The sequence below is a fragment of the Prionailurus bengalensis genome, chromosome C2, assembly GCF_016509475.1.
Source record: "Prionailurus bengalensis isolate Pbe53 chromosome C2, Fcat_Pben_1.1_paternal_pri, whole genome shotgun sequence".
NCBI classification, from domain to species: Eukaryota; Metazoa; Chordata; class Mammalia; order Carnivora; family Felidae; genus Prionailurus; species Prionailurus bengalensis.
Genome location: NC_057350.1, coordinates 79,844,686 through 79,870,013, shown reverse-complemented (window position 1 = coordinate 79,870,013; position 25,328 = coordinate 79,844,686). Strand labels below are relative to the sequence as shown.

The 25,328-nt window shown below is 39.6% G+C and overlaps 1 protein-coding gene across 6 annotated transcripts in view; it reads left to right on the top strand.

Annotated features, from left to right (window-relative positions):
- The window catches only part of LOC122491615 (LIM domain containing preferred translocation partner in lipoma), a 679,043-nt gene that overhangs the window by 329,710 nt on the left and 324,005 nt on the right, over positions 1-25,328 (top strand). For all 6 annotated transcript variants that reach the window (XM_043594610.1, XM_043594613.1, XM_043594611.1 and 3 more), the window contains one exon: positions 5,547-5,672. In XM_043594610.1, the coding sequence (XP_043450545.1) occupies positions 5,547-5,672 (126 nt within the window). The remainder of the gene's footprint in view (positions 1-5,546; positions 5,673-25,328) is intronic.

The window sequence follows — 25,328 nt, the reverse complement described above, 5'->3', positions numbered from 1 at the left end:
CTGTTCAACTTTCCCGTGAGCTTAACTTTCTTTAAATAATGTATGTGGATATAAAGAAGGAATAAATAAATACAAGTGAATACTCTTTCCTAGCTCAATACTATCACTCCTGGTCTATCACCTATAATTAGTGGATTACCAGGATGTGGGCAAAAACATTACTCATCTAAAATCAGATTCATGGAAATAGCCTTCATGCTATACATTTTGGTTCTGGGCCCTGTTTTAAAGTCGTTTCTTATGTATTTACAATGGAGAAGTCATCAGCCTATAATTCTGCTAGTGGCACTAAGAATTATGATTTTCCAAGTTATAATAAGCCCCAGTTGTGTTTGGTGAGCTTTTGTCACATAGATTGTTAATGAGTGGATGACAGTAAGAGTCGCATAGAAACTAATGTCTTATGGAAGGCTTACTCATGGGGGTTTTAAAGCTGTTAGTGAAAAGACCCAGTCACTGATCACCATTTGTATCCAGCCTCTCACTGTGTCTTCCCACCTCTACACACCATTAATTGCTACAGTGACCACCAGAAGCTTCTCTGTCACCATTCTACTTCTTAGGATGAGTATGGGGGAGTTTATAACCCCATAGGCAACCCTAGACCAGTGGAAAACTGGAGCCTGAGGATAAACATTCTTGTCTTTCATCCCTAAGGTGGGGAGGTCTGAAGCATGATTCACAGCGTTCCTCACAGCCCTCCCAGGAGAAGGGAGCCCTAGTGCCCACAGCACTGGCCACCTCAGTATAGCACCTTTGGATTGACCTTCCTCCTCCCTCACTTAAGTCTTCCAGTCCTTAAGTCCTCTTTCCTGGGAGTCATTTCCCAAAATAAGTGACCTGTACACCAGCTTCTGTCTCAGGCTTTGTTTTTTTGGCAGAACCTGGACTGAGACACTGGAATCTCTCTAGTTATGGTTGAAGAGCGTGAGAGTTGTTGTTATTACAATGGATGCTTTACAGGAGGTCATGTGGTATCTAGAAAAAGCATTGAGCAAAGGATCAGGGGAATCTTCCTCCTTGTTATTTGGCCTCAAGCAGGCGGTTTAACCATCAAGTGATGGGTGTGGCTGCAGTGATACGAAGTGAGGAAGACAAGTTGCTAAGTGTGGGCCATTCTGTGAACTGGTTATAAGACTGTCACCTCTGGCATCTACTATAAAGTGTTGGGAGTAGTAAGATAGTTCCCAAATCTAAAGGTTCTGTACAGGAGAGGACTAAGAGAAGTGCAAGTGTAGGGCATGGGCAGGACTTCCATTATTTGAATTGAGGCATAAGATAGAGACTCAGCAGTGAGAAAGAGATCTGTTCTAATCTGTAATAGGGACTGAAATATGGGAGCAGAGCTCTTATCAGAAGGTCAGGTAGTGCAGCAAGGGGCCAGGGATCTTAGTGCAAAATCCCATGGCATTAGGCTGGAACTTGTTGAATTGCATCAACCTAATATGAGCAACTACAAATGGGGAGTAGTCCCAGCTTGGAGGGAAGAGAGGACAAGGAGGCTGGATGCCAACTGAAGTCTTACATGTACAGGCTGGTTAAGCACTATAATTACTTGTTTCATTGTATAGCTCAGGATAATTCTGTGACTTTTGAGTTTCTGTGGTTAGACATCCCAGTACTTAGAGCAAGGGCAGTTGATGTGCTTTCTGCTACAGTAAAGTACAGATGTTGAAGACCTGATTAAATTCTGTCTCTTTACTGATACCCCAAGGGGACACTTAATGAATGATGCTCCCTTTAAGAAGAAGAATAATTAACAATAGGTGTATTATTCATATTAATTCAGTTACTGGTTACTATAATTAATGCTATTTAAGAAAATGATCATAATTATAGCACTTTACGATTTACAAAGTATTTTCCCATCCATTTTCTTATCTGAATCTTGTAACATCTCTCTGGCTTAGGTAAGGCAGGTGAGGGTGAGGAGACTATGGCCCATAGAAGAATTTAACCAATTCCCTACCCTTACACATATATTACTCTATCTATGACTATAGGGAGATAATGGAAATATGCATAAGGGAATCAGATTCACATAGTTCTCAATTGCCTTCCCAAACAATAATGTCCCATCTTTCCTTGTTGTACCAGGACCCATTCCCCAGAATGTTCACATGAATTTTATTTTATTTATTTTTATTTTTGTTTTAAGTAGGCTTCACGCCCAGCATGGAGCCCAGTGCGGGGCTTGAACTCATGACCCTGAGATCAAGACCTGAGCTGAGATTAAGAATCAGACGCTTAACTGACTAAGCCACCCAGATGCCCCTTCACATGAATTTTAAACATTAAAGGGACTTTATTCTTTATAATGCCACCATATTTCATAGCAGGATAAAGTTGAGATCGCCTTTGATAGAGGGATTAGCATTCTGGAAACATATCTTTCTAGGACAGAGGGCGACTAGCCTTATAGGACTTGGTCAAACTGGAAATTCAGACTCTGAAAAAACATAACCCACCTGCTATGACACTGTTTTCTATTTTTGGCTTTGGCAAGAGAGCCGAGGGCAATCTCGGTTTTCTTAAGGGCAAGCTGCAAATATGGGTCATACAGCATGGAATATATAGGCATATACATGGGTGCACACTCATGCACCCTGGGACTCTGATTCCCTTTCTAGAACATATTACATATTCGATATACAAGAGCATCCACTGAGCCTGTTGTACCTCTGGCTGCTTTTACCCCAAAGGTTCTGATATGAAGAAGGTTGCTGGCTGGACCTGTGTTAGAGTCAGTCGTTATTCATTTACTCAAAGAATTTATTGAACACGTCCATGGATCGGGCCCTAGCAAGACTGTGGGGAAACAGCAAGGAGCTAAATGGACAAAATTCTGTCCTCAGGAAGCTCACGTTCTCTTGGGCCAACTGATGACAGACAGCCAAATAAAAGATAATATTAAAAGATAATATTAAGATATTAAAAGATGATTGATATTATGAGAAAAACAAGGTGAGAGGTTAGAGTACCATGCAAGGGTCGTACAAATACATTCAGAACCAGAAAATGATGAGGAAGCTGCTTTAGATAGTGTGATGAATGATACCCTTATTCAGAGACGGCTCACAAGTAAGAATACCACTACTTCTGGGACAGATGACAATCTGTTTTGGCTCCATGGGGCTGGGCCGTGACGTCATAGATGTTGATGTTATCTGTGTGCCTGGGACAGATCAAGTCCAGAGGGATCAACTTACACGGGCTAAATTCACAAGTGATGGACAGACACACCAGAGCCTATTAGGTCTGTTTTATGTAGAGACTTAAATTTAAGTTCTGGGACTCAGGAAAGCTGGTCTGGTGATCAGGCTACTAGAGGAAAAAAAAACTAGTGATATTAACAGACAATGCTATTATGCTATCGTTACCTGATTTAGCACATCACTAATAAGATACGTTTACTTAGACAATTGTAAGATTGAATGCTGGCGTGTCAGTGTACCCTATTTTTTGTTGTCGCTGAGGATATTCTGGTTTCTTGGCTAATACATTTATTTCTTTTCTTTTAATTTTTTTTAAGTTTATTTATTTTTGAGAGAGAGAGAGACAGAGACAGAGACAGAGTACTATCAGGGGAAGGACAGAGAGAGAGAGAGAGAGAGAGAGAGAGAGAGAGGATAAAGAGACACAGAATCTGAAGCAAGCTCCATGCTCTGAGCTCTCAGCACAGAGCCCGACACAGGGTCTGACCCACAAGCGATGAGATCATGACCTGAGCCAAAGTCAGACAGTTAACTGACTGAGCCACCCAAGCATCCTGGCTGATGCTTTTTCTAAACTCTTTAGCAGCCTATCCTGATATTTAACTGCTTCAGAGAAGTTCAGTAGAGTGGATGAGATGACACTAGTTTCCCATTATTTCATTTTGGTTGGGTCTTATTGCATACTTCGGTTTCTTGATGGAGTTGAAAGAGACACTCCCAATACAATCCACAATCACTAGTAACTTTGTCACCTTAAAAGAATAGTTTTATAAGTTTATTTCTTTTGAGAGAGAGAGAGAGACAGGCAGAAAGAGAGAAGGAGAGAGAGAATCCCAAGCAGGCTCCGCGCTGTCAGCACAGAGCCTGACTTGGGGCTCAAACTCACAAACTGTGAGATTAGGACCTGAGCTGAAATCAAGAGTTGGATAGTCAACTGACTGAGCCACCAAGGTGCCCCTAAAATAATACTTTAAGAGATGCCTGGGTGGCTCAGTCGGTTGAGTGTCCAAGTCGGCTTAGGTCATGATCTCACAGTTTGTGAGTTCCGGCCCCACGAACCATGAGATCATAATCTGATCCGAGGTCAAGAGTCAGGTGCTTAACCGACTGAGCCACCCAGGTTCCCCCAAAATAAAATTGTCCCAATTTATAGACGACATGATTCGCTACATAGAAAATTACAAGGATTCTTAGAAACAACAAAACAAAACAAAACACAACAAATGAACCTCTTAAAACTAATAGGTGAGTTCATTAAGTTTGCAGGATATAAAAATAAACATACATGGGGTGCCTGGGTGGCTCAGTCAGTTAAGCCTCTGACTTAGCTCAGGTCATGATCTCATGGTTCCTGAGTTTGAACCCTGTGTCGGGCTCTGTACTGACAGCTCAGAGCCTGGAGCCTGCTTCAGATTCTGTGTCTTCCTCTTCCTCTGCCCTTCCCCCACTCACTCTCTCACACTCTTTATCTCTCTCAAAATAAATAAATAAACATTAAAAAAAGACTAACTCACTCTGCTTCCAAATCCTATGACCATCTTACTTTCCGTTACCTTGCCTTAAGCTCGAACCAAACCGTTTGATTGCTTTCCTCCAGTCTGCTCACGATTCCTGGGAATGCCCTTGTGACAGTGTCTTGCCCTGTAATGGCCCCCTGTTCTTCTGAGCCCAGGTGGGTGTCAGAACTTGTGACAACATGGGACATTTCCACGTGAAATCCATAGATGTCCAGCTTCGTAATCAGTAACCACTGTCACATGTGTTCTCTGCAGCCCCTTGGCCAGAACCCTGAGCAGACCCCTTCTAGCCCACTTTGGAGGTGAAGTGCTTGGAATGCATTGTCTCTCTCAGACACACCTAGTACCTGCACTTGGCCCACCAATTGCTCTTCCTGGGCTGTCTGTCTCTGCCCTTGCCCCTTCCTGTTCCCACTCAAATGTCATAATTCTGTGTGATGGTTTCTGAACACAGAGAACTTGTAATAGCTCCACAGTTGGATCTGCTCCTTCAGCACAGGAATGGAGACATTTATTTCCTTTTGCTTGTATACTCATCAAAAAAGAAAGCCTCTAATGTGTGTGATTTTAGGAAAATCACTTCATATCTTTCAGTTTTCTTATTTGTCAAAAGAAGGTAATTCTACTCCAGGTTTTGCAAAAGCTAAAAAAACAAAAACAAACACAGAAACAAAACTGAGGTGCTGAAAAGCTTGGGCAAAGTCACACTGTATCTTGAGAGATTTGCACATAGACTGATATCACTAGAAACTGGAGATTTTTTATTGTTACTATTACTATTATTATTTTTGTAACATGCCTATGATGCTTCTAGCAGGGAAATCCTGGAGGCAAGACCCTTGAGGAGAGACGTTCTAGCCTGGATGCCGAGATAGACTCGCTGACTAGCATCTTGGCCGACCTTGAGTGCAGCTCGCCCTACAAGCCTCGGCCTCCACAGGTAAGATCCTTCTGTAAATATGGCCACATTGCTGGCCACAGAGAGTCCACAGTTACCCAAGAGAACATGCTGCGTCTTATTGCCTTTCCGTTCTTTTTTGATCTTCTCGGGGTCAGCGGTCTATGTTGTCTTTTTATTGAATAAATATCAACGTATGTTAGTTGGCAGAAAGCTTTTAAATTGAATTTGCTAGTATTTTTTTAAAAGAATACAAGATGTTTGAAATGTTGTGAAAATTAAATTTCTTCTTATTTTATTGCACTGTTCTTTTTCTGACTTTCCCTGTGTGAATTCTTTTGTTGTATGTCTGTATAGTCTTCACAAATAGGATTTAGCATGGCTATGTTAAAGTTAAGGTGAGGGCTATATCTTCTGTAAAAAAACCTCTTATGTTCGATGTTAAAGTGGCTTTCGTTTTCTGGTTGTTGTTGTTAGTAATGCTATGAGGGACATGTTCATGTATATTTTCTTTTTAAAAATATTTTTCAATGTTTCCCAAAGTTTATTGATTATTTATTTTTGAGAGAGAGAGAGAGTAAGTGAGGCGGGAGGGGCAGGGGTGGGGTAGAGAATCCCAAGCAGGCTCCATGCTGTCAGCACAGAGGCCAACACAGGGCTCGATTCCATGAACCATGAGATCATGACTTGAGCTGAAATCAAGAGTCAGACGCTTAACCAACTGAGCCACCCAGGCGCCTCTCATCTATGTTTTCCTGGGATCTCTTTCTCTGTCTCAGATTTCCTCGGGTTGGGATTTCTTCACTGAGGAGTATAATCACTTTCTTAACTTTTCTTTCCAAAGATTCAGAATAGCTTTCACTATTATACTCCTCAGTCTCACCAGAATTAGTGGTAGCAATTAGAATCTGTTTTTTGATTCTAATGGAGCCTTGATATGAGCTCTTCTGTGCATTTCTTTGCTTACTTTAGAGCGTGGCTATTTCTCTGCTCCATAGTTTATTATCTACATTTCAGAAGCTGAGCTTCCACTGCTGTTGGCCAGCTCCCCTCCTTCAGGTCTTGAGAAGGCAACGGTAAATCTATTTTAGGGCTTCCGAGTCCTCAGAAGACAGCCAGCAGAACTCTAGGTGCAAACATGGGATTGGCACCGTCGTCGCTGTTGTTTGACTGGAGTGATGTTTGTTTGACTAAGTGACAGCGCATACGGCACTCTGAGTCTCACTCTGGCTCTTGAACAGCAGCTCCTGAATTCATGATGGTTTCTTTCATGAACGAAAACCCTGTCCTGCCTCTCCGCTGTCACCCATTTCCACACGTAAGGTGGCAGTACTTTCCTCTTTACCTCTTTACATAGTCCCATTACCTTTTCTGAACACATAATGGGTTCATCAGCCGTGTGGGGGCACCAGGCAAAAGACACCAGAGCTTAGTGGTTCCTCACCTGTCTTGGCTCTTGGCTCTTGGCTCCAGTAAAAATGCATTTCATTTCTGGAAAAAATGCCCTGAGCTGCAGGTATGTAGCAGGCGCTGTGGTCTTTTGGGGGGACCTTTTGGGAGAAGGAAAGTCGGTGGTTGATAGAGTGAAAAAGAGAGCCAAGCGACCATCTTCCAAGAGCCCATGATTTCAGAAGTTAAACTATGGCAAATATGGTAGAAGCACGTGAAAGTAGTACTTTCTGAGTATTCAGAACTCTGAGAAGGTTTATCCGAAGACTTGCATGTTCAGCTACTGGGATGGGTGGCATTGGATTGTTGGGGTGCAGAGGGGACAACGGCATGAGCTGTAAAGCAGGAAGGTCCAGGGTGTATTCAGAGAATGGCAAGCAGCAGACGAGGCCAATGAAGGCTTGGAGTGGGCTCTAGGACCAGATGGTTCCCTACTGCGAGTCTGTGGACACATGTGAATGCCAGATTGACATTTTGGCCTGATTTTTATAGACAATGGGGAATAGGTGAAGGTTCTTAAGCAGGGGAAAGCTAAAATTCATTTTGGATAACAACAACAAACCCAACAACAACATCAGGAAGGATGCAGGAAGATGAACCCAAGTCTGAGAATTATTCTTCAACATGCCTTGCTGACTTCATAAGCAAGCTTATGGCCATTGTTTGGTGCTAAACATTTTTCCAGTTCTACCTAGCAAATACCTCAAGCCCAGTTTCTCAGGACAGTGAAACCACTGACTTTTCATCTGGACTCATCTGTCTTCTGCTCAAATACTATTTTAACCCACCCTTTTTGTAATAGGACTTTTGCTTAATCTTTTTTTTTATCTCCTAAATTATTATACACTAATACACACTGGAGAGGTTCTGCCCAGAGTTTTTTGCTTAATATAGCATTCATTCTTTAAGGCTATGTCTGTGCCTGCCTCCCATAAATCACTGCATTTTAATGGATTATTCAGCAGCTCCGTTTTTGTTTGAGCCATCTTACTGTGCACACAAACTCGTAATCACTGATATTTGGACAGTACTTTACTGATTGTAAAGCACTTTTGCATTTTCTCACTTGAGTAAGGTACAGATATCTCAACTGCTAGATACAGATAGTGTGCTAACTTTGTAGATGAGGCAACTACGATGTGGCAGGTAAGTGACCTTCTCAGGGCACATGAGTACAGGGTGGGCACAGCTGGGCCTTGGCTTTTTTGTGTGTTTGGTTCTAAGTTCTTGAATAAGACAGAGGATGCCAGGATTTTTGTTTGTTTATGTTTTTTTTTTTTTTGTTTTTTTGTTTTTTTGTTTTTTTTTACCAGTGACAAACTATACAGTCATATGAGTAACGGTATCCCTTAAATATGGCTGTCTCCTAAAAAGTAAACCATTTAGAGGGTTAAAAAATGTTAATAATGGTAACCCTTAAATAGAGTAAGTTAAGAATTAGGAGAAAGATCTACTTTCATCGTGCCTAAAATTAAAGAGCGATCCTTTCTAACTTTTGTTTTATTATTCTAATTTAGGAAATCAAGAGTTAATTGGGAGATACATCCCATTTTTCTGAATTATCTTCACTCTGGTGGAACTGAATTAGATGTGTTAGTATTTATTGGTTAACATAATTATATGCTGTGAGAACAATAATCACACACTTAAAATATTAAAAATTATGTGTCAAGAGAAGATGATATCTGCAGGAGACTGTGTTGTGTTGTAATTAAAAGGTACTTGGAAAGTCCTAGAAATGCACTGTTAATGCCCAACTTTGATGTTTCCATTTTTGATCCAAAGCAAATTGCAAAATCTGTTGAGTCACGCGAACACTTAAAGTAGGCTAGTAGGTCTATGATTTCTCATTATTTAAGCAGGTATTGTATGCTTTCCCAAGCCCACCTCTGAATCACCTTTGTAAAGGCTGCTTTGATTCATGGATCTGAGGGAAAATGATGATATATGTGGAATATTTGCCGAGTGAGAGGTCCAAAAGAGCTCTATTCATGTAACTTAAAAAAAAAATGTCTGCGCTCTTAAAAATAGATTTTATGGAGCATTTTCCTCCTTTTTCCAAGCAAACGTTTCCTGCTCTCAGATTTCCCAACTTTAGTTTTGTGTGCTGATTTATCTATTTTTTATTTTGGGAAATGTTGCTTAATTTTACATATTCATTCATTCACCTAACATTTATTGAGATCCCACTGTGGATTAGACATTGGAAATACAAAGATCGGTATCAACAGGTCCTTGCTCTGGAATAATTCCTAGTCTTAGAGAAAAGACAAGCACGTAAACAATTCTAAAGGACACAAAAGGAAGACTTCCCTGTTGTGCTACTTGCAGTCACCATGTGACTTACCAGATGTTGAAATTGTTGGAAAATCAAAACTAGGAATATCAGCATTATACTTTATATGCCTTTCTACAGAAGTGTCCAGGAGGACCTCACAGAGCAGGGAGCAGCTGTACTTACTTGGTTGCATATGTCATGAGAAGCGCGTGGGATTCAAGGTACCAGAAAAACAGGAATGAGGAAGCCAGGGAATGTTGAAAGCGAATGCCTTGCTTGAAGAATGAGTTAGGGACATTGTGACATATAGGGTATGTGGAATGCAAAGGGCAATGGTGGATGAAGGAATCACATGTACTTAATACCTAGGTAGCCCTCTTGATGCCCAAGGACTCATAGTAAGAGGAGGAATCGGCGGGAGGGGGTGGGGGGTGGCGTGTGGGGGGGTGTTATGGGTAGCAACTCCTGCAGCTTCTTGCTGCATTGGAATTGGGGGTAATTTTAAAAACAAATTTCATAATGTAAAAGTATATACATCTGTGACACTTCACAGAGGTATGCAATTATACTACCTCCGTGTTTGAAACTAAAATTTCTGATCATTTGTATATGTGTGTGTTAGTTTTGGACGAACAGGTGTGAGAAGGTCAGAGGTAGTTAATGCGTAAATCACAGACCCAATATGATCATAGAGTATCAGAGCTTAAGTGAGCTTTCGAGGTCATGTAGCCAAACACTTGCTTTGCAGAAGGCAAGTTTTTCCCCAGACAGGAAAGAACATTGCTCAGTGAGGCTCAGTTAGAGGCAAGATGAATGATTGTCTTTTTCCTGAACCATGTCAGAATGGTTCTCTGTGGATGATAACAACAACCAGGGGACAGTTTGGTTCTTTTTAGCATCTCAATTAGTTTATTCCACAGTGTCTCTCTTTTGTGATACTTCTCCTAAAAAATGTGTCTTGGAAACATAACAAAGGAGTAGATAAAGAACATACCTCCAAAGTAAACAGAAAACTTATTACCATTTAGCACCTGTGAGATAGTATGTAACTAGACCCCACCCATTGAACATCATTTCTTGGTAGAAGTGCAGCTACACGAGGGATCCGTTGCAATTCTGTCAGTTTCTTAGAAGACAGAGGATAAATCATGGACTTGTTTTTCCGTTCTCCCAGCGAAGGCAGAGCTGGAATGCTGGTCTTCTAATTCGTAGAACAAAGCTGCCTCTTCTTCCTATAAGGAGTGTGGTAGTGTTGGAGCTGGTGTCTAGGTGACCTGGAAGATCTTTCACGTAGTTTATATTAATATTTCATGGTAACGTTTGAATCAAGTTGCGTTTGAATTGATAATGGACAAAATTGATAAAGGGATTTCATTATCCTTATCCATGCCAGTATAAAAATTTTTGGAGAAATTTTGGAGATAAGGATAGGGTTGGGGATAGTTTGGTAGCTTAGACTCCAAATTTGCCAGTAAGAAGACTACCGTCTTCTCAATTCCATGTGACCATCTCTCTAGAAAGAACTTCACTTGTGTGAACTGTCACCTCACCAGGCTGACCTTCCTTTTCTTTATTTCTACAATAGACATGGTACTAGCCCTTTGTTCGAAATGTCATTTGCAAATATCTTTTCCTGTTCTGTCCGTTGCCTTTTAGTTTTGTTGATTGTTTCCTTTGCAGTGCAGAAGCTTTTTTATTTTCATGAGGTCCCAATAGTTCAATTTTGCTTTTAATTCCCTTGCCTTTGGAGACGTGTCAAGTAAGAAATTGCTGTGGCTGAGGCCAGATAGGTTTTTCCCTGCTTTCTCCTCTAGGGTTTTGATGGCTTCCTGTCTCACATTCAGATTCTTCATCCATTTTGGGTTTATTTTTGTGAATGGTGTAAGAAAATGGTCTAGTTTCATTCTTCTGCATGTTGCTGTCCACTTCTTTCAGCACCATTTGTTAAAGAGACTGTATTTTTTTCCATTGGATATTCTTTCCTGCTTTGTCAAAGATTAGTTGGCCATACTTTTGTGGGTCCAATTCTGGAGTCTGTGTTCTATTCTGTTGGTCTATGTGTCTGTTTTTGTGCCAATACCATGCTGTCTTGATGATTACAGCTTTGTAGTGGAGGCTGAAGTCTGGGATTGTGCATGAAAAACCTCTCTGACCTCAGCCTCAGCAATTTCTTACTAGACACTTCTCTAAAGAAGACATTCAGATGGCCAGCAGGCACATGAAAAGATGCTCAATGTCGCTCCTCATCAGGGAAATACAAATCAAAACCACACTCAGATACCACCTCACACCAGTCAGAGTGGCTAAAATGAACACATCAGGAGACTATAGATGCTGGAGAGGATGTGGAGAAACGGGAACCCTCTTGCACTGTTGGTGGGAATGCAAACTGATGCAGCCACTCTGGAAAACAGTGTGGAGGTTCCTCAAAAAATTAAAAATAGACCTACCCTGTGACCCAGTAATAGCACGCCTAGGAATTTACCCAAGGGATATAGGAGTGCGGATGCATAGGGGCACTTGTACTCCAATGTTTACAGCAGCACTTTCAACAATAGCCAAATTATGGAAAGAGCCTAAATGTCCATCAACTGATGAATGGATAAAGAAGTTGTGCTTTATATATACAATGGAATACTAGTTGGCAATGAGAAAGAATGAAATATGGCCTTTTGTAGCAACATGGATGGAACTAGAGAGTGTTATGCTAAGTGAAATAAGTCATATAGAGAAAGACAGATACCATATGTTTTCACTCTTCTGTGGATCCTGAGAAACTTAACAGAAGACCATGGGGCAGGGGGAAGGAGGAAAAAAAGTTACAGAGAGGGAAGGAGGCAAACCATAAGAGACTCTTAAAAACTGAGAATCAACTGAGGGTTGAAGGGGGGTGGGAGGGAGGGGAAAGGGGGTGATGGGCATTGAGGAGGGCACCTGTTGGGATGAGCACTGGGTGTTGTATGGAAACCAATTTGACAATAAATTTTTATATTAAAAAAATAAAATAAAATAAAATGGGCATAGTAACTACAATTGCTTCCCGTTTGCAGAAATACAATATTGTTCTAGAGCTACAAGGAATAAGATGTTGTCTCAAAGCAACCTTTCACTCAATTCTTCCTGTTTTGTTTTGGAATTGTTAGCTTGTGGAGCTTGCTTTAAAGCTTTAGGGCTTTGAAGATTTGGAGCTTATCCTTTCTGAATGTTGTTTACCCTATAAATGATGTATTTATCTTCCTAATTTAAGGCATTTAGCAATTTCTAGAACTACTTAGTCTATTTGGAAACCGAGTACATAAATGCTGTTTGGTCACATGGGCACATCTCTAATTACACTACCTGGGCTCCCACACTAAGTTCTTTTCATAGAACACTAATCTATGAGACAACCTGAGAAAGTATTTCTCAGTGAGTGTGTGTTGTATGGAAGGCTTTTTATTAGGAATTCATGTGGCCCGAGGGCTTGGAGTCAGTGTAATCAGGGTGGAGTCTCGTGGTGCCGTGGATCTTCTATTCTCTTGTGCTCCCTGTTCTAGCTTGCAAAAGCCATGAACAGCTGCAGGGGAGATTAATTAGTAATTAAATTTTTAATATTTTGTATCATTCAGAGCAACCCAAACATGTAGGCCACTGGGACATGAAAGCCACAGCACATCGATGCTGTAATGGGGACGCAGGCTATCCCCGCAGAATGGGCCCTTGCTGGTTTTTATTTGGCTTCTTGAGAATTGAGATCAGATCTGGGTCTTAAGCTGTTTGAAAAAGGTAATAGGTGTGGATGGCTTTATCTTCCTTTCCCTATATTCTCTTGGGAAAAATTTAGGAGCGTCTTGTGATTTGTTAGGGCAAATAAAAGCCATAGTTGCCTATATATCTGTATTGTCTGTTTACTAATAGCTTTCTTTGAGAGCTGTGGGGAAAGTTAACGCTCTGTAGAAACCTCATATATATAAGATATGAGTGGGAGTACAATAAAATAAAATGTGGGAAAATTCCATTTGAGAAGAAAAACAGATCTTCATTTGCACTGTCCATGTTTAGAAGACACGGTTTATTTTGAATTAGTCTGTACCTGTCGGAGAACTTCAACAGTTAAAGAACAATGACATGGGGGTGGAGGAGTGGTTAGCTGACTCAGAAGGTGCATGCCAAGAGTTTGATGACGGGCAATTAATTTTTAGATTGTATATAATTGCATCTCAATAACATTTATACCTCCTCCTTTTTTTTTTAGAAGGTTATGCTTCTGTTTGTGTCCTATGTGACAAATCATACTAAAGTTAAATTTTAATCTTTGTTTTGAGTGCCATGAAAATGTAACATTTTTCCGAGTGGAAATTTAGGCCGAAAATGTACCTTGGATCACGACTGTACAAAACTGTCACACAGAAATGTCCATTTCACCTACCCCAGTGTAAGAATGTGCTCCTAGTGTGTACCTTAGGTTAGCCCCTGGCAGTGATGGAGCTGAGCAAGCGGCTCCTGCTGAACACCATGCAGAAGCCAGCCCCTGCCTGGGAGACTAGGGTGGGTGAGGGGTTATCTATGGTGCCTTGGCCGTGGTCTCTGGGGTAGCCTTTAACTGATTTATTTGCCAGACCTTGATGAGTCCTTGGCTCCGAGGTGCTTGTGTGTTACATTGCATAGCGTCACTCCATCCAGGCCTTGGTTGAAAGAGAAATGCACAAGGCTGACTCCCGACGTTCTTCTTTTTTCAACAGCATCTTAGTGGAAATGATTAGCTCTGTGTCCACACAGAAGCACACATCACATTTGCAAAGTTAAAGAGCTTTCTTGCCTGGACTGGTTTCCTTATTTCTTTCATCTTCTCCCACTGTTTAAATATCTGTTTTGGTGGTAGCCTTGCTCTGAAACCCCATGGTCCTCCCCTACCTTTTTTTTCAATTTAAAAAGAAAATAAACAGCAGAGTACAAATCCAGCTACATATATATGTATATGTGTGTGTGTATATGTGCACATATATGTATATATATGTACATGTATATATGTGTATATATGCACACATACATATATATGTACATGTATGTATATATGTACATATATATGTATATATGTACATATAAGTGTGTATATATATACACACATATATTTATGTGTTTATTATGTATGTATGTATTTTGTATTTATTTATTTATTATTATTTTTTTGCTTAAGGTGATTAGACTTTACCATTGTAAGTACATATGAAAATTACATTTTAGGCATATCTCTGATAAGATATTGTCATTGTCCATTTTGATACCCATTTCTTATATGCTGTATAGCCAAACTAAAGTAAAATGGTGATAATGATGGGTGTCATTAGACAGAAGGTTGGAGGTGGTTAATAACCAGTTCTACATATCACCGTTTGTTACGGTGAATAACTGGTCTGTTCTCCACACAAAATATCACACTGGAATATAACTGTTAAGGTTCTTTTCACACTGTGGAAAAACTACCAGGAAAGTCATACATTGCCTTTCAGTGAATATATTAAGTACCAGTTTAAAACTGTAATTTGTGGTGTTTCATAGTTTGAGCATACATATTTCCTTATAAAACTCTAAGCTGGAATTTTATTGAAATAAAAGATACCAACTGGGCACAAACTTCTGTTGAACCAGCAGGTAATAGTTTTCATTTGTAAGTGCAGACAGGGCCACTCGTGAATTTTGGAAGGTGTTTCTCGGCTTGGTCCCTGGGTCCTCACCCAAATGTCCTCCTAAACTGTGGAGTCATATTGGAGTTCAAGGCCATAGAAGGGATTTGGAGTGTGTTTTGCTGTACTGAATCACACATTACTTAAGTAAAGTAAAACATCTTATAACTTTATTCACAGGATATTCCTTACTGAGATAACCTAAAAGTGTGTAATGCCTTAAGCTTGAACAGCAAAGAAGTAATTGTGAGAAATACCAGACTATGAAGTCCTTGAGGCAGGATTATCTTTTGTTTCCTGACATATAAGAGACTGACAAATTCATATTTACTGAATAAATGAGAAATGTTGTCATCAAGTTCAGTAATGATGTAAGTATCCATACCCTAGAGGTCTGTCAGATAATCCCATCTGGATTTGACTTTGGGCTAGTGCATGGTAAAGGTAGAGCTGCTTTCTAATTTTTCCAGAGTGAATATGTATTTACATCAATACAAAATATGTACAACTGAGGCAAATGACTTTTGTTAAAGACAACTGAATGATGGCTGTTGATTCAGCTAACGTTTCAATACTATACCATTCTGTTATTTTGGGGATGGTATAAAAATTAAACATCAAGTTATTTTCTGTATCCTCTATAGAATTGCTGATAATATTACTCAGTGTTTCCTGATACAAAGATCAATGTGATAAATTCTTTGAATTCAACGATAGGAGACAACAGTTACCTGACTGATGAACTGATAGATATTTCCTTTCTTCAGGAAAAAAAAATGCAGGATTATCATATGACTCTTTTTGCTTGGGCTTCTATGATTCATCTTCTTCCTTTACCACATCAGGTTTCTGACACCTCCTGACCAGTATTTGAAATGTCATAAATAAATGCCAGTTATAAGCCATTTCAAAACTAATTAATTCCCTAAATCTAATTCATGCTTTTTAAATGAAAATAAGCTTTGAATCTGTGTACATATATGTGCCTGTAAACATCCACAAAATATGTAAACTTCAGACTTTTTAAAAAGAGGGGGTTTAATTCTAAGTGGATTCTTTGCTTTTATTGGTAGTAAACACTGGTTCCATTAGAGTAACATACTCTTTTGGTATAAATGAATATAAGATTTAAAGTGGGCTAAAGAGATAGAATATTTATTTGTCTCTCTCTTTTTTTAATGTTTATTTATTTTTGAGAGAGAGAGAGAGAGAGAGAGAGAGAGAGAGAGAGAGAGAGACAGGGCATGAATGGGGGAGGGGCAGAGAGAGAGGGAGACACAGAATTAGAAGCAGCTCCAGGCTCCGAGCTGTCAGCACAGAGCCTGCCACGGGGCTCGAACCCACAAACTGTGAGATCATGACCTGAGCCAAAGTCGGACGCTTAACCAACTGAGCCACGAGGCACCCCATTATTTGTCTCTTTTAAGAAATGTGGAATTTCTTGAAACTTGAAGTACTAGCAGCCATGTACACAAGACCATTACCTGAATCATTGTGAAATGTCTTGAACTCTTTTTTTATATTGGACCACCTATATGAAAATAGTGGAGAATACTGCTTCCTAGATACTGCTAGATGTGCTAAGCTCCTTAGCAGTAAGGAATCTTCTTGGCTCTCTCTGCCACCCAGCCTACACAGAGTGATGTTTTACTTCCCAAATGGCCAACTTATGTTAAATTGATCCTTACCCAGGCAGTCAAAGTCAGGAAACAGTTTTTATAAACAGCATCCTGGATGACATAATATTCTATGTAATATTAATTTTAAGGCTCCTTTTCTCATCAGCCAACCCAGCATAGCTAAAAGTTATGATGTTCAACTCTGTTTATGGGGAAATCTATTTTAACAGTCACTTGTAGATCAGACCTCACAACCAGCAAGGGAAGAAAAAAGAGGGAGGATTAGAGTGGTCTGTTTGCAGCTGTTAGAACAAGTTTCCTGGAGCTCCTTCTGAAGTAAGGGTATGAATGGAGATGTGTCATTCAGGCCATCACTTCTCTACCATTATCCATCATATTGGATGAGCAAAAGAGAAAGAAACAATGGGAATTATGGCTGGAGACATGAGAAAAGGACTAAAATGTATCGTGAAAACTGGGACTCTTAGAGAATGGCTTTGTGAGAAGATAAATGGGATTCAAGAAGGCGGTGGCCATTGTATATGATTTTCCAAGAACTACTTGGAGTTTCTCTCTCTTATTCATTGATTGATTTCTTCACTCATTTATTCACTTTTTTCCCCCTTTTAACCATTGATTGCTGAATTGAACATAAAATTTCTGTTGAATTGTTGAAAAATATTAAAGAAGACCTAAGTGAATAGAGAGACATCCTGTGTTCATTGCTTGGAAGATGTACTATTAAGATGGCATGCTCCCCCAATTGTTCTACAGGTTCAAAGCAATCCCTATCAGAATTCCACTTTTCTTCTTTGTAGAAATTGACAAGCACATTCTAAAATACATATAAAAATTTAAGGGACCAAGAATAGCCAAATTAATCTTGAAAAAGAAAAGTAAAAGACTCACACTTCCCACTTTCAAAACTTTACTTCAAAACTATAAGATCAAGCCGTGTGGTACTGGCATGAGTATACCTGTAGATCAGTGGGCTGGGATCGAGAGTCTAGAAACAAACCTTTACTTTTATGGCCTCCTGATTTTCAACAGGGGTGCAAAGACATTCATGGGGAAAGAATACTTTTTCAACTGGATATCTACATGCAAAAGAATGAAGTTGGATCTGTACCTCAGATCACATACAAAAATTAACTTACATTGGATCAAAGACATAAATATAAGAGCTAAAACTATAAAATTCTTAGGGAAAATATAGGAGTGATCTTCATGACCTTGAATTAGTCAGTAACACCAAAAGCACACACAATTGAAGAAAAAAAATAGATACATTGGACTTCTTTGAAAGTAGACACTTGTGTGCCTCAGGTGACACCATCAAGAAAGTGAACAAGCAACCTATGAACTGGGAGAAGACGTTTGCAAGTCATATGTCTGATATAGCCTATGTTAAGACTCTTACAACTCCAGGAAAAGGCAGATAACCCAATTAAAAAACAGAGGATCTGAATAGATATTTCTCTAAAGATCCAGAAGAAGCTAGCGCACATAGGAAAAGATGCTTGATGTCATTAGTCATCCAGGAAATGATCAAATGAAACTACAATGAGATACCCCTTCATACACACTAAGATGGTTGTAAACAAAAAGACAGTAACACTTGTTGGCAAGGATGTAGTGAAACTGGAACTGACATTCATTGCTGGTTGATTGTAAGACAGTGCAGCCACTTTGGGAAAAGTCTAGCAGTTTCTCAAAAGATATGACATAGAACTATCATGAGACCAAGAAATTCTATTCCTATTATATTCAAGATGAGTTAAACATATATCCACATAAAAACCTGTACATAAGTGTGCATGGGAGCATTATTTGTAATAGCTCCAAAATGGAAACAACTTAAATATCAATCAGTTGATGAATGAATAAACAAAAGGTGGCATATCCATAAAGTTGAATATTATTTAGCTATAAAATGGAATGAAATGCTGACACATGCTATAACTATGGATGGACCTTGAAAGCATTACACTATAGGAAAGAAGCCAAACACAAAAGACTTTATATTGTATGATTCCATTTATATGAATAGGCAAATCTATAGACACAGAAATATTCGTTCCTGGTGGCTGGGTGGTGGGGAGAATAGGGAGTGACTACCAATATGTACAGGAGTTGTTTTGGGAATGATTAAAATATTCTGGAATTAGGCAGAATTAGCCAATGGTATTGATTTCACAGTCTTTGAATATGTTAAGAACCAGTGATTTTACATTTTTGAAGTAAATTTTATGGTATGTGGATGCTGTCTTAATTGAAAATTTTTTTTTAAAGCTCTGTGTTGAGCAGTATGCCTGGAATACAGATATAAAATTGTGCATGGCCCCTGCCTTAAGTAAGTTCACCGTCTATTGGGAAAATCCAGACTGACAATTACAGCAGAGAATTCATCCTAGGGAAGATGCATGTACAGGCTAGCTCTAGAGAGCAGAATAAGGATCAGTATTTAGAAGCAAAGCGGTCAGCAATACAGTGTAAGGGCAATGCCTTTCTAATAGTAAGGGCAGTTAAAGTTCAAAGTAGCTTGCCTTAGAGGATTGCAAGTTTGCCTTCACTGGGGGCATTTGGAATGATACTCTGGCATTGGCCAAGTACATTTTTTAAACTTTCTAAACCTCATTTATTAATCTTGGTTAATAACATATCTCAGAGTTGACATGAGGGTCACATGAAGTAATGGGTGTGTGTCTAACGTGTGAATACACTATCTTGCACGTAACACTGTGATCACTGTCATTCCCCCCACCATCATCATTATCAAATGAATTTTGGCAAGAATTCTGGAAAGGAATTCAGGCAACAGATGGGAAAAATTGATTTGAATGATGCTAGTATTTCATGGTACTCGTATTCTTGGTTGCAAGGCTTGGAGTTTTCTGTTCCCTGATATAAAATTTGGAAAGAAGTACAAAAGACCTTGATTCTATTCCAGGTCCCTAAATTGACTATTTCTGTTTCTAAGACAAACTACTCAGCCTCAATAATGGCTTTGTGCTGTTTGCCGTGATAGCTAGTACAGATGTGTGATTTATTAGCATTGTTACTGACAAGAATCTCCAGTGACCTTGGAAGATGGCCTTTGTGACTATCAGTAGAACTCTGGTTGACACTGGGAAGGATTGTAGGTGAGACAGTGTGAGGGTCAAGCAGAAGGAGACCACTTCCTTGATTTTGCAAAGAACATGTCATCCCTTGAAAAGAAACAAGTGGAACAACCTAGTTAGACCTCTGGAAACAATTATTTAAGATTTGTTAAGAGGTCCAGAATTTCCGTGATTGGCCAGGACATCTAGTGGATAGTTACTACCTCTCTCTGGGTCTGTTTCAATATCTATCTGTAAATTGGACCTGAGGAATGATGTCGTTTCTTATGGTGATTCTAGCTTTGAGTTGCCATGGCTTTTGCCCCACATAAAAGAAAAAACTCTATTGATTTTCCTGTCCTTTTATTACTTAGGTATAGGCAATTTTTCTTTAAGATTAGAGTTGAAGTTGACAGAAGTCACTGTGTGCAACCAGAGGGAATTTTCTGCAAACTGAAAGACAGAGTTTATGTGTTTTTCTTTAAGATAATTTGAACCCAAATTCATGGTGTTCGAGATGATTTGGAACCTATCTCACAGCCTTTGAGATTATTTGAAAGACAGTATGTTGCTGTTCTCTATCCTTTGTCCAGTCCTTTTGGTTATTTCTGTGGCTTCTAATGCATAGACTGGAAAGCCAGAATTAGAGCAATAACCAGTCTTGTCCTTTCATCTGACATGTGCATGAATCATCAACATCTGTTTCTGTGCATTACACCATAATCCCTCTTGTAATTGAGCAAGGTTCGCTTTAAAAACAAAAATCATGACTTATGAACTTGTCACAATTTAATAAGCCTATCATTGGACTCTTGGTATAATTTGTTCTTATTATATCTCTCGATTGCAGAGACTAAAGCATGTAAAACTATGGTTAAGTTACTGTTTGTCCTTCAGAATGCCCTGGAGGGCTTGTTACACACAGATAGCTGGATTCACACCCCCACCCCAAAATTTCTCCAGTGGGGCCCAAGAATTTGCATTTCAAGAAGTGCTTAAATGGTTCTGTAGTTGGGACCACACTTTGAGAACCTTCAAAGCTGCTTGTCAACCAAATGTTTTGTAAACAGCACCTTCTTCCTCCTTTCTTTCATCTCTACAGCTGTATTAAGGCTCTGCCCTTGTCAACAACAGACACTAGCCTGACATCTTCAGTTCCTGCGTAGGAAACCCTTACTCAGAGAAATGTCTTTGTCTGGCTACATAGTAAGTTGACAGAACCTACAAGATTTGTATTGTTGTCGTTCATCAAGCATGATCTGCAACTGCGATTCTTGGAGTGAGCATTTAGATTTAGAAAACTAGAATTCCACTTGTAGCTTGGCCATGTCTGGAAGCGTGAATTCAGTTATTTTATCTCTCTGAACCTCATTTTTATTACCCATGATATGAATACATTCTCTGCTTACCATCTATGTTTCTGTGAGTAGTTGATGGCATATTGTGCATTGAAGTACTTTGTAAACTATGAAATGCTATACAAATATTCTTTTCAACCTCATCCCAGTTATGAGATGGAGTATCTTGCTAAACATAATGTATTTTATGATAAGCGTATCCTTCCCCCACTCATCTAGGGTAAATACCAACTTTGCTAACTTCTCAGGAGGAAGTAGTACAGTATAAACTTGCCACCTTTTGCATACAATTCTTTCATTTCCTTCCTACATTGAGTTATCTCCTAATTTGCTTTCAAAGGAAGCAGTTAGAACTTGTCATTTAACTATTTCTGCATCTGAATACATACATGTATGGGAGATGCAGTCACATATATATTCACATTATGAATTTTTCTTCTAGTATCCTGGTAAGATACCCTAACAAGTCACATTCATTAAGAATAAAATAAGTGAGTTGCTATTTTGCTAGAAATTAATCTCTTTTTTTGGCATTTGCCGTGGAAAGAAAACTGAGTTGTGCCAGGAGAAATGGATTCTCCTCCCAGTTCTGCAATTAACAGGTTGTGTAAAATAAGTCAGTTCCTCTCTCTAAGCCTCAGGTCCCCATTTGTAAATGATGTTAGTTCTTACTCATTCCTTCCACTCTCAATGTCTATGATGTTGCAGTTATAAGGCAGCTTTTAAATGATGTCTCTCATTTTCTTGAGACACTCTGAGGGAGTACGCATGTTGACTTGATTCTATTCTAGTAGAATAGAATCTTTCATGCTTGAGGCCTGACATTTGCTTTTGTCTTGATGCAGTAAAACTCCTCCATACCTTTCCTTCAGGATATGGCTGGTCCCTATGGAGACCTCTCTAGGTTTCTTAAGGCTATATTTCTGTTGGTGTGCTTGGAAATAGAAGAAGAGGATTATGTTCTTTTTTTGCCTCCTTGGATGGATTTGTCAGGGGTGGGGGGTTGGCAAGGCTTTCATGTTTTTAGTGAGCTTTTCCCTTCAGTAATATTCAGAGGATCTCCCTTATTAACACATAGTAAAAAGTATTAGTTCTATATTGTTGTGCAACAAATTGTTGAAAACCTGGCAGCTTAAAAAACATATTTTCTGATGTTTTTCCATGGGCTAGAAATCTGGGCACAGCTTAGCTGAACCATCAGTTATCTTCCAAGTCTGCAATCAGGGTATTGTCCCAGAGTCTCATCTGAGGGCTCAATTGGGGAATGATCTGCTTCTAAGCTCAGGGAGTTATTACCAAGTTCAGTTTTACCTGGGTTGTTGGACAGAGAGCCTTAGTTTTTAGCTGCCTGTTGGTTGGGGACTGCTCTCAGCTCCTCACCGTATGGACCTCTTCAATATGGCAACTCATTACATCAAAGCATGGAAGCTTGGAAGGCAATAGGTAGAGTGTGTTCATAAGATGTAAGTCATACTCATTTGTGACCTAATCTTGGAAGTGACATCCCATCACATTTACTGCATTCTTTTTGTTAGAAGTAAGTGGTTAGGATCAGACCCCACTCAGGATGAGGGGATTATGCAAGGCTGTGAATATAAAGTGGGAATCATCGGTGGCCATTTTGGAAACCTGCCTACTACAGAACAAGGTAGAATTAGACTTATCATCTGCAGGGATGTAGCACAAACATCAATTCACTTGTGGAATCTGGTGGATGTGTGAAGTTAAGGGGTGGAGAGAGCAGGTGAGATATCAGGAGAAGAATGCAACCAAGAAGATGTAAGCGGTTATGAAAGGCTCCAACAGATGTAGGAGGAATTGCACACTCTGAGAACATTAGAGCTAGACTGGGTTTGGAGATCTTTTGATCTATTTTCTCAAAGAATCCAAGGCTTATAGAGGGTCACAGTGATGGTAGCTGAGCGAAGAATTGGGCTGAAGTCCTCAAACCCCTTTCTTCAGATTGTCACCTTGTTATTATGGAAATACCTCTGATCTGGGAGTAAAGAGATTTGTTCTTGTAACTTTTGATTTGCTTGTGAGTAGCTGTGTGACCTGGATCAAGTTACTTCCTTGAGTTATGGTTACTCAGTCTACATGAAGCTATCATTTGTTCATGTATATTTATATGCCTCATGAACACATTAGCTCTTGTTTGTGAAAATCCTTTATAAACTATATAAAATTCTTTATAAACTATATATATTATTCTTTATCAGCCTTTAGAAAAAAAGCATGTGTTTTGCTGAAATTAATGACCTAAGTTTGAGGCAAGCAAGCACCTCCTCCTGCCACAAAACATGAGTATTAGTTCATTGAAATACAGATAATTTTATCTTTTTCTATGTCAGTGTAAGTCATCTATTGGTACGTGATGAACTACCCAAAAACATAGCACTGTTTATTTTATTCATGAATCTCCAACTTTGGTAGTGTTCCATGAGGATGGCTTATCCCTGCTCTGGGAAACCAGCTCAGATCACTTGACTTGCGGGTGGAAAATTCACTTTTAGCTTAGATGAGTAATGACCAGTGTTTGTTACCAGGAGCTTGGCTGGAGCTGTGCATCTGGAACCATGGTTTCTTTCCATGTGCATCTTCCACAGGCCGGTGGGGCTTCCTCATAACCTGATGGCCGAGGATCACAATCACAAGGGCAGATGTCGCCCAAAGGGATGGTAGACATGCATGCATTTTTTATGACTTAGTGTCATATAGTGTCATTTCCACTGTAGGGTGTTGTTTGAGGTAGTCACAAAGACTCTCATAAGCTCAAGGACAGAGGACACAGACTCCACCTTTTGATGGGGTTGTGGCAAGGTTCTATACGAACATGTGTGCAAGAGATACTGTTGTGGCCATCTTTAGAAAATACAGTCTGCCATTGTGTTGTATTATATTCTATCATGCCATAGTCTATCATATCATATCAGAATGGTTTATGGTGTATTGGTTTCTATTATTAAGTACTTATTACATGCTAGACATGTTGGCAGTTCTGTAAGTCTCCTAGAGTTCACTTAATTCACACAGCAACCCTGTGCATTAGTTGTTATTCCTGTTTTCACAGATGCGGAAACCAAAGATGTTCATTTTAAGTCAGTTGTCTAAGGTCAAACCAGCTCATAAGTTGCAGAGTTCAGATTTAAATCCAGTTGGTCTAATTCTGGAGCCCCTACATTCAACCCCTCTGCCAAATTGCTTCTATGTTTTTCTCTGTATCTATATTTCAAATCATGCTGCTCCCATTCTCTTACCTGCACTTTCTGCACCCCCGTCTTCATCTGTCTATGTGAGCAAGAGTGAGTGGACAGAGAGGCAGACTGATTAGGGAGGAATCACATGCAGGAAGTAATACCTTTGGAAAGGATGGACCTGAGCCTGTCCTTAGGCACTCCAGGGGTTAGTGCTAGGAGGCCCCCAGAAAGGAAGCCACATGTCACCGGTTCTTTTCAGAGTTTACAGTGGCTGTGATTGTGCCTTTAATTTAAAAAGACATGTAAGAGTCTAAGGAAATCCAGGGAGAACAGCTAAGTAAGAAGAGGTAGATCAAAAGGAAAGAAAGAAGAAAGAAAGAAAGAAAGAAAGAAAGAAAGAAAGAAAGAAAGAAAGAAAGAAAGAAAAAAGAGAAAGAAAATGGGAACAGGATCAATATTTGAAAACTAACGGCGTTGAGAGGTGTCTGTCCTTATTGCACAGAAGTTCAGCTCTGGAATCTCACTGGATGATCTGTCTAATAAATTAAATCCTACTTGTTTCTATATTGGGATTATTATTATTATTATTTTTTACCAGAGTCCACCTCACAAATTGAGAAAATCACAATTAGGTTTTGTGCCAGTGAGTATCTGTTTTAAAAACTTATTTATTCATTGAATTGTGTACTTCCATTTGACCAGCAATTGTGAGGCCCCTACTGAATGCAGGACACTGCAGATTAAAATCAAGGGAGCGCAGTTTTTACCTTTGCCCACCCCACAAGGGACTTCTAATGTAGGCAACAGATGAGTAAACAGATGACAGGATATATAATAACTACAATGACGAGTGAATGAATAAGTCTCTGTGAATTCACAGAGTAAGGTGCTCCAATCGCCTTCCAGAGAGATCAGAGGAGGCTTTTTAGAAGTGGCATTTAAGTCGATATATTAAGGAACTGGAAATAGTTCAGCCTGGTTGGAGCTCAGGGTATGTAGGGCAAGTGTCATGAGATAAGCCTGGAAAAGAAGG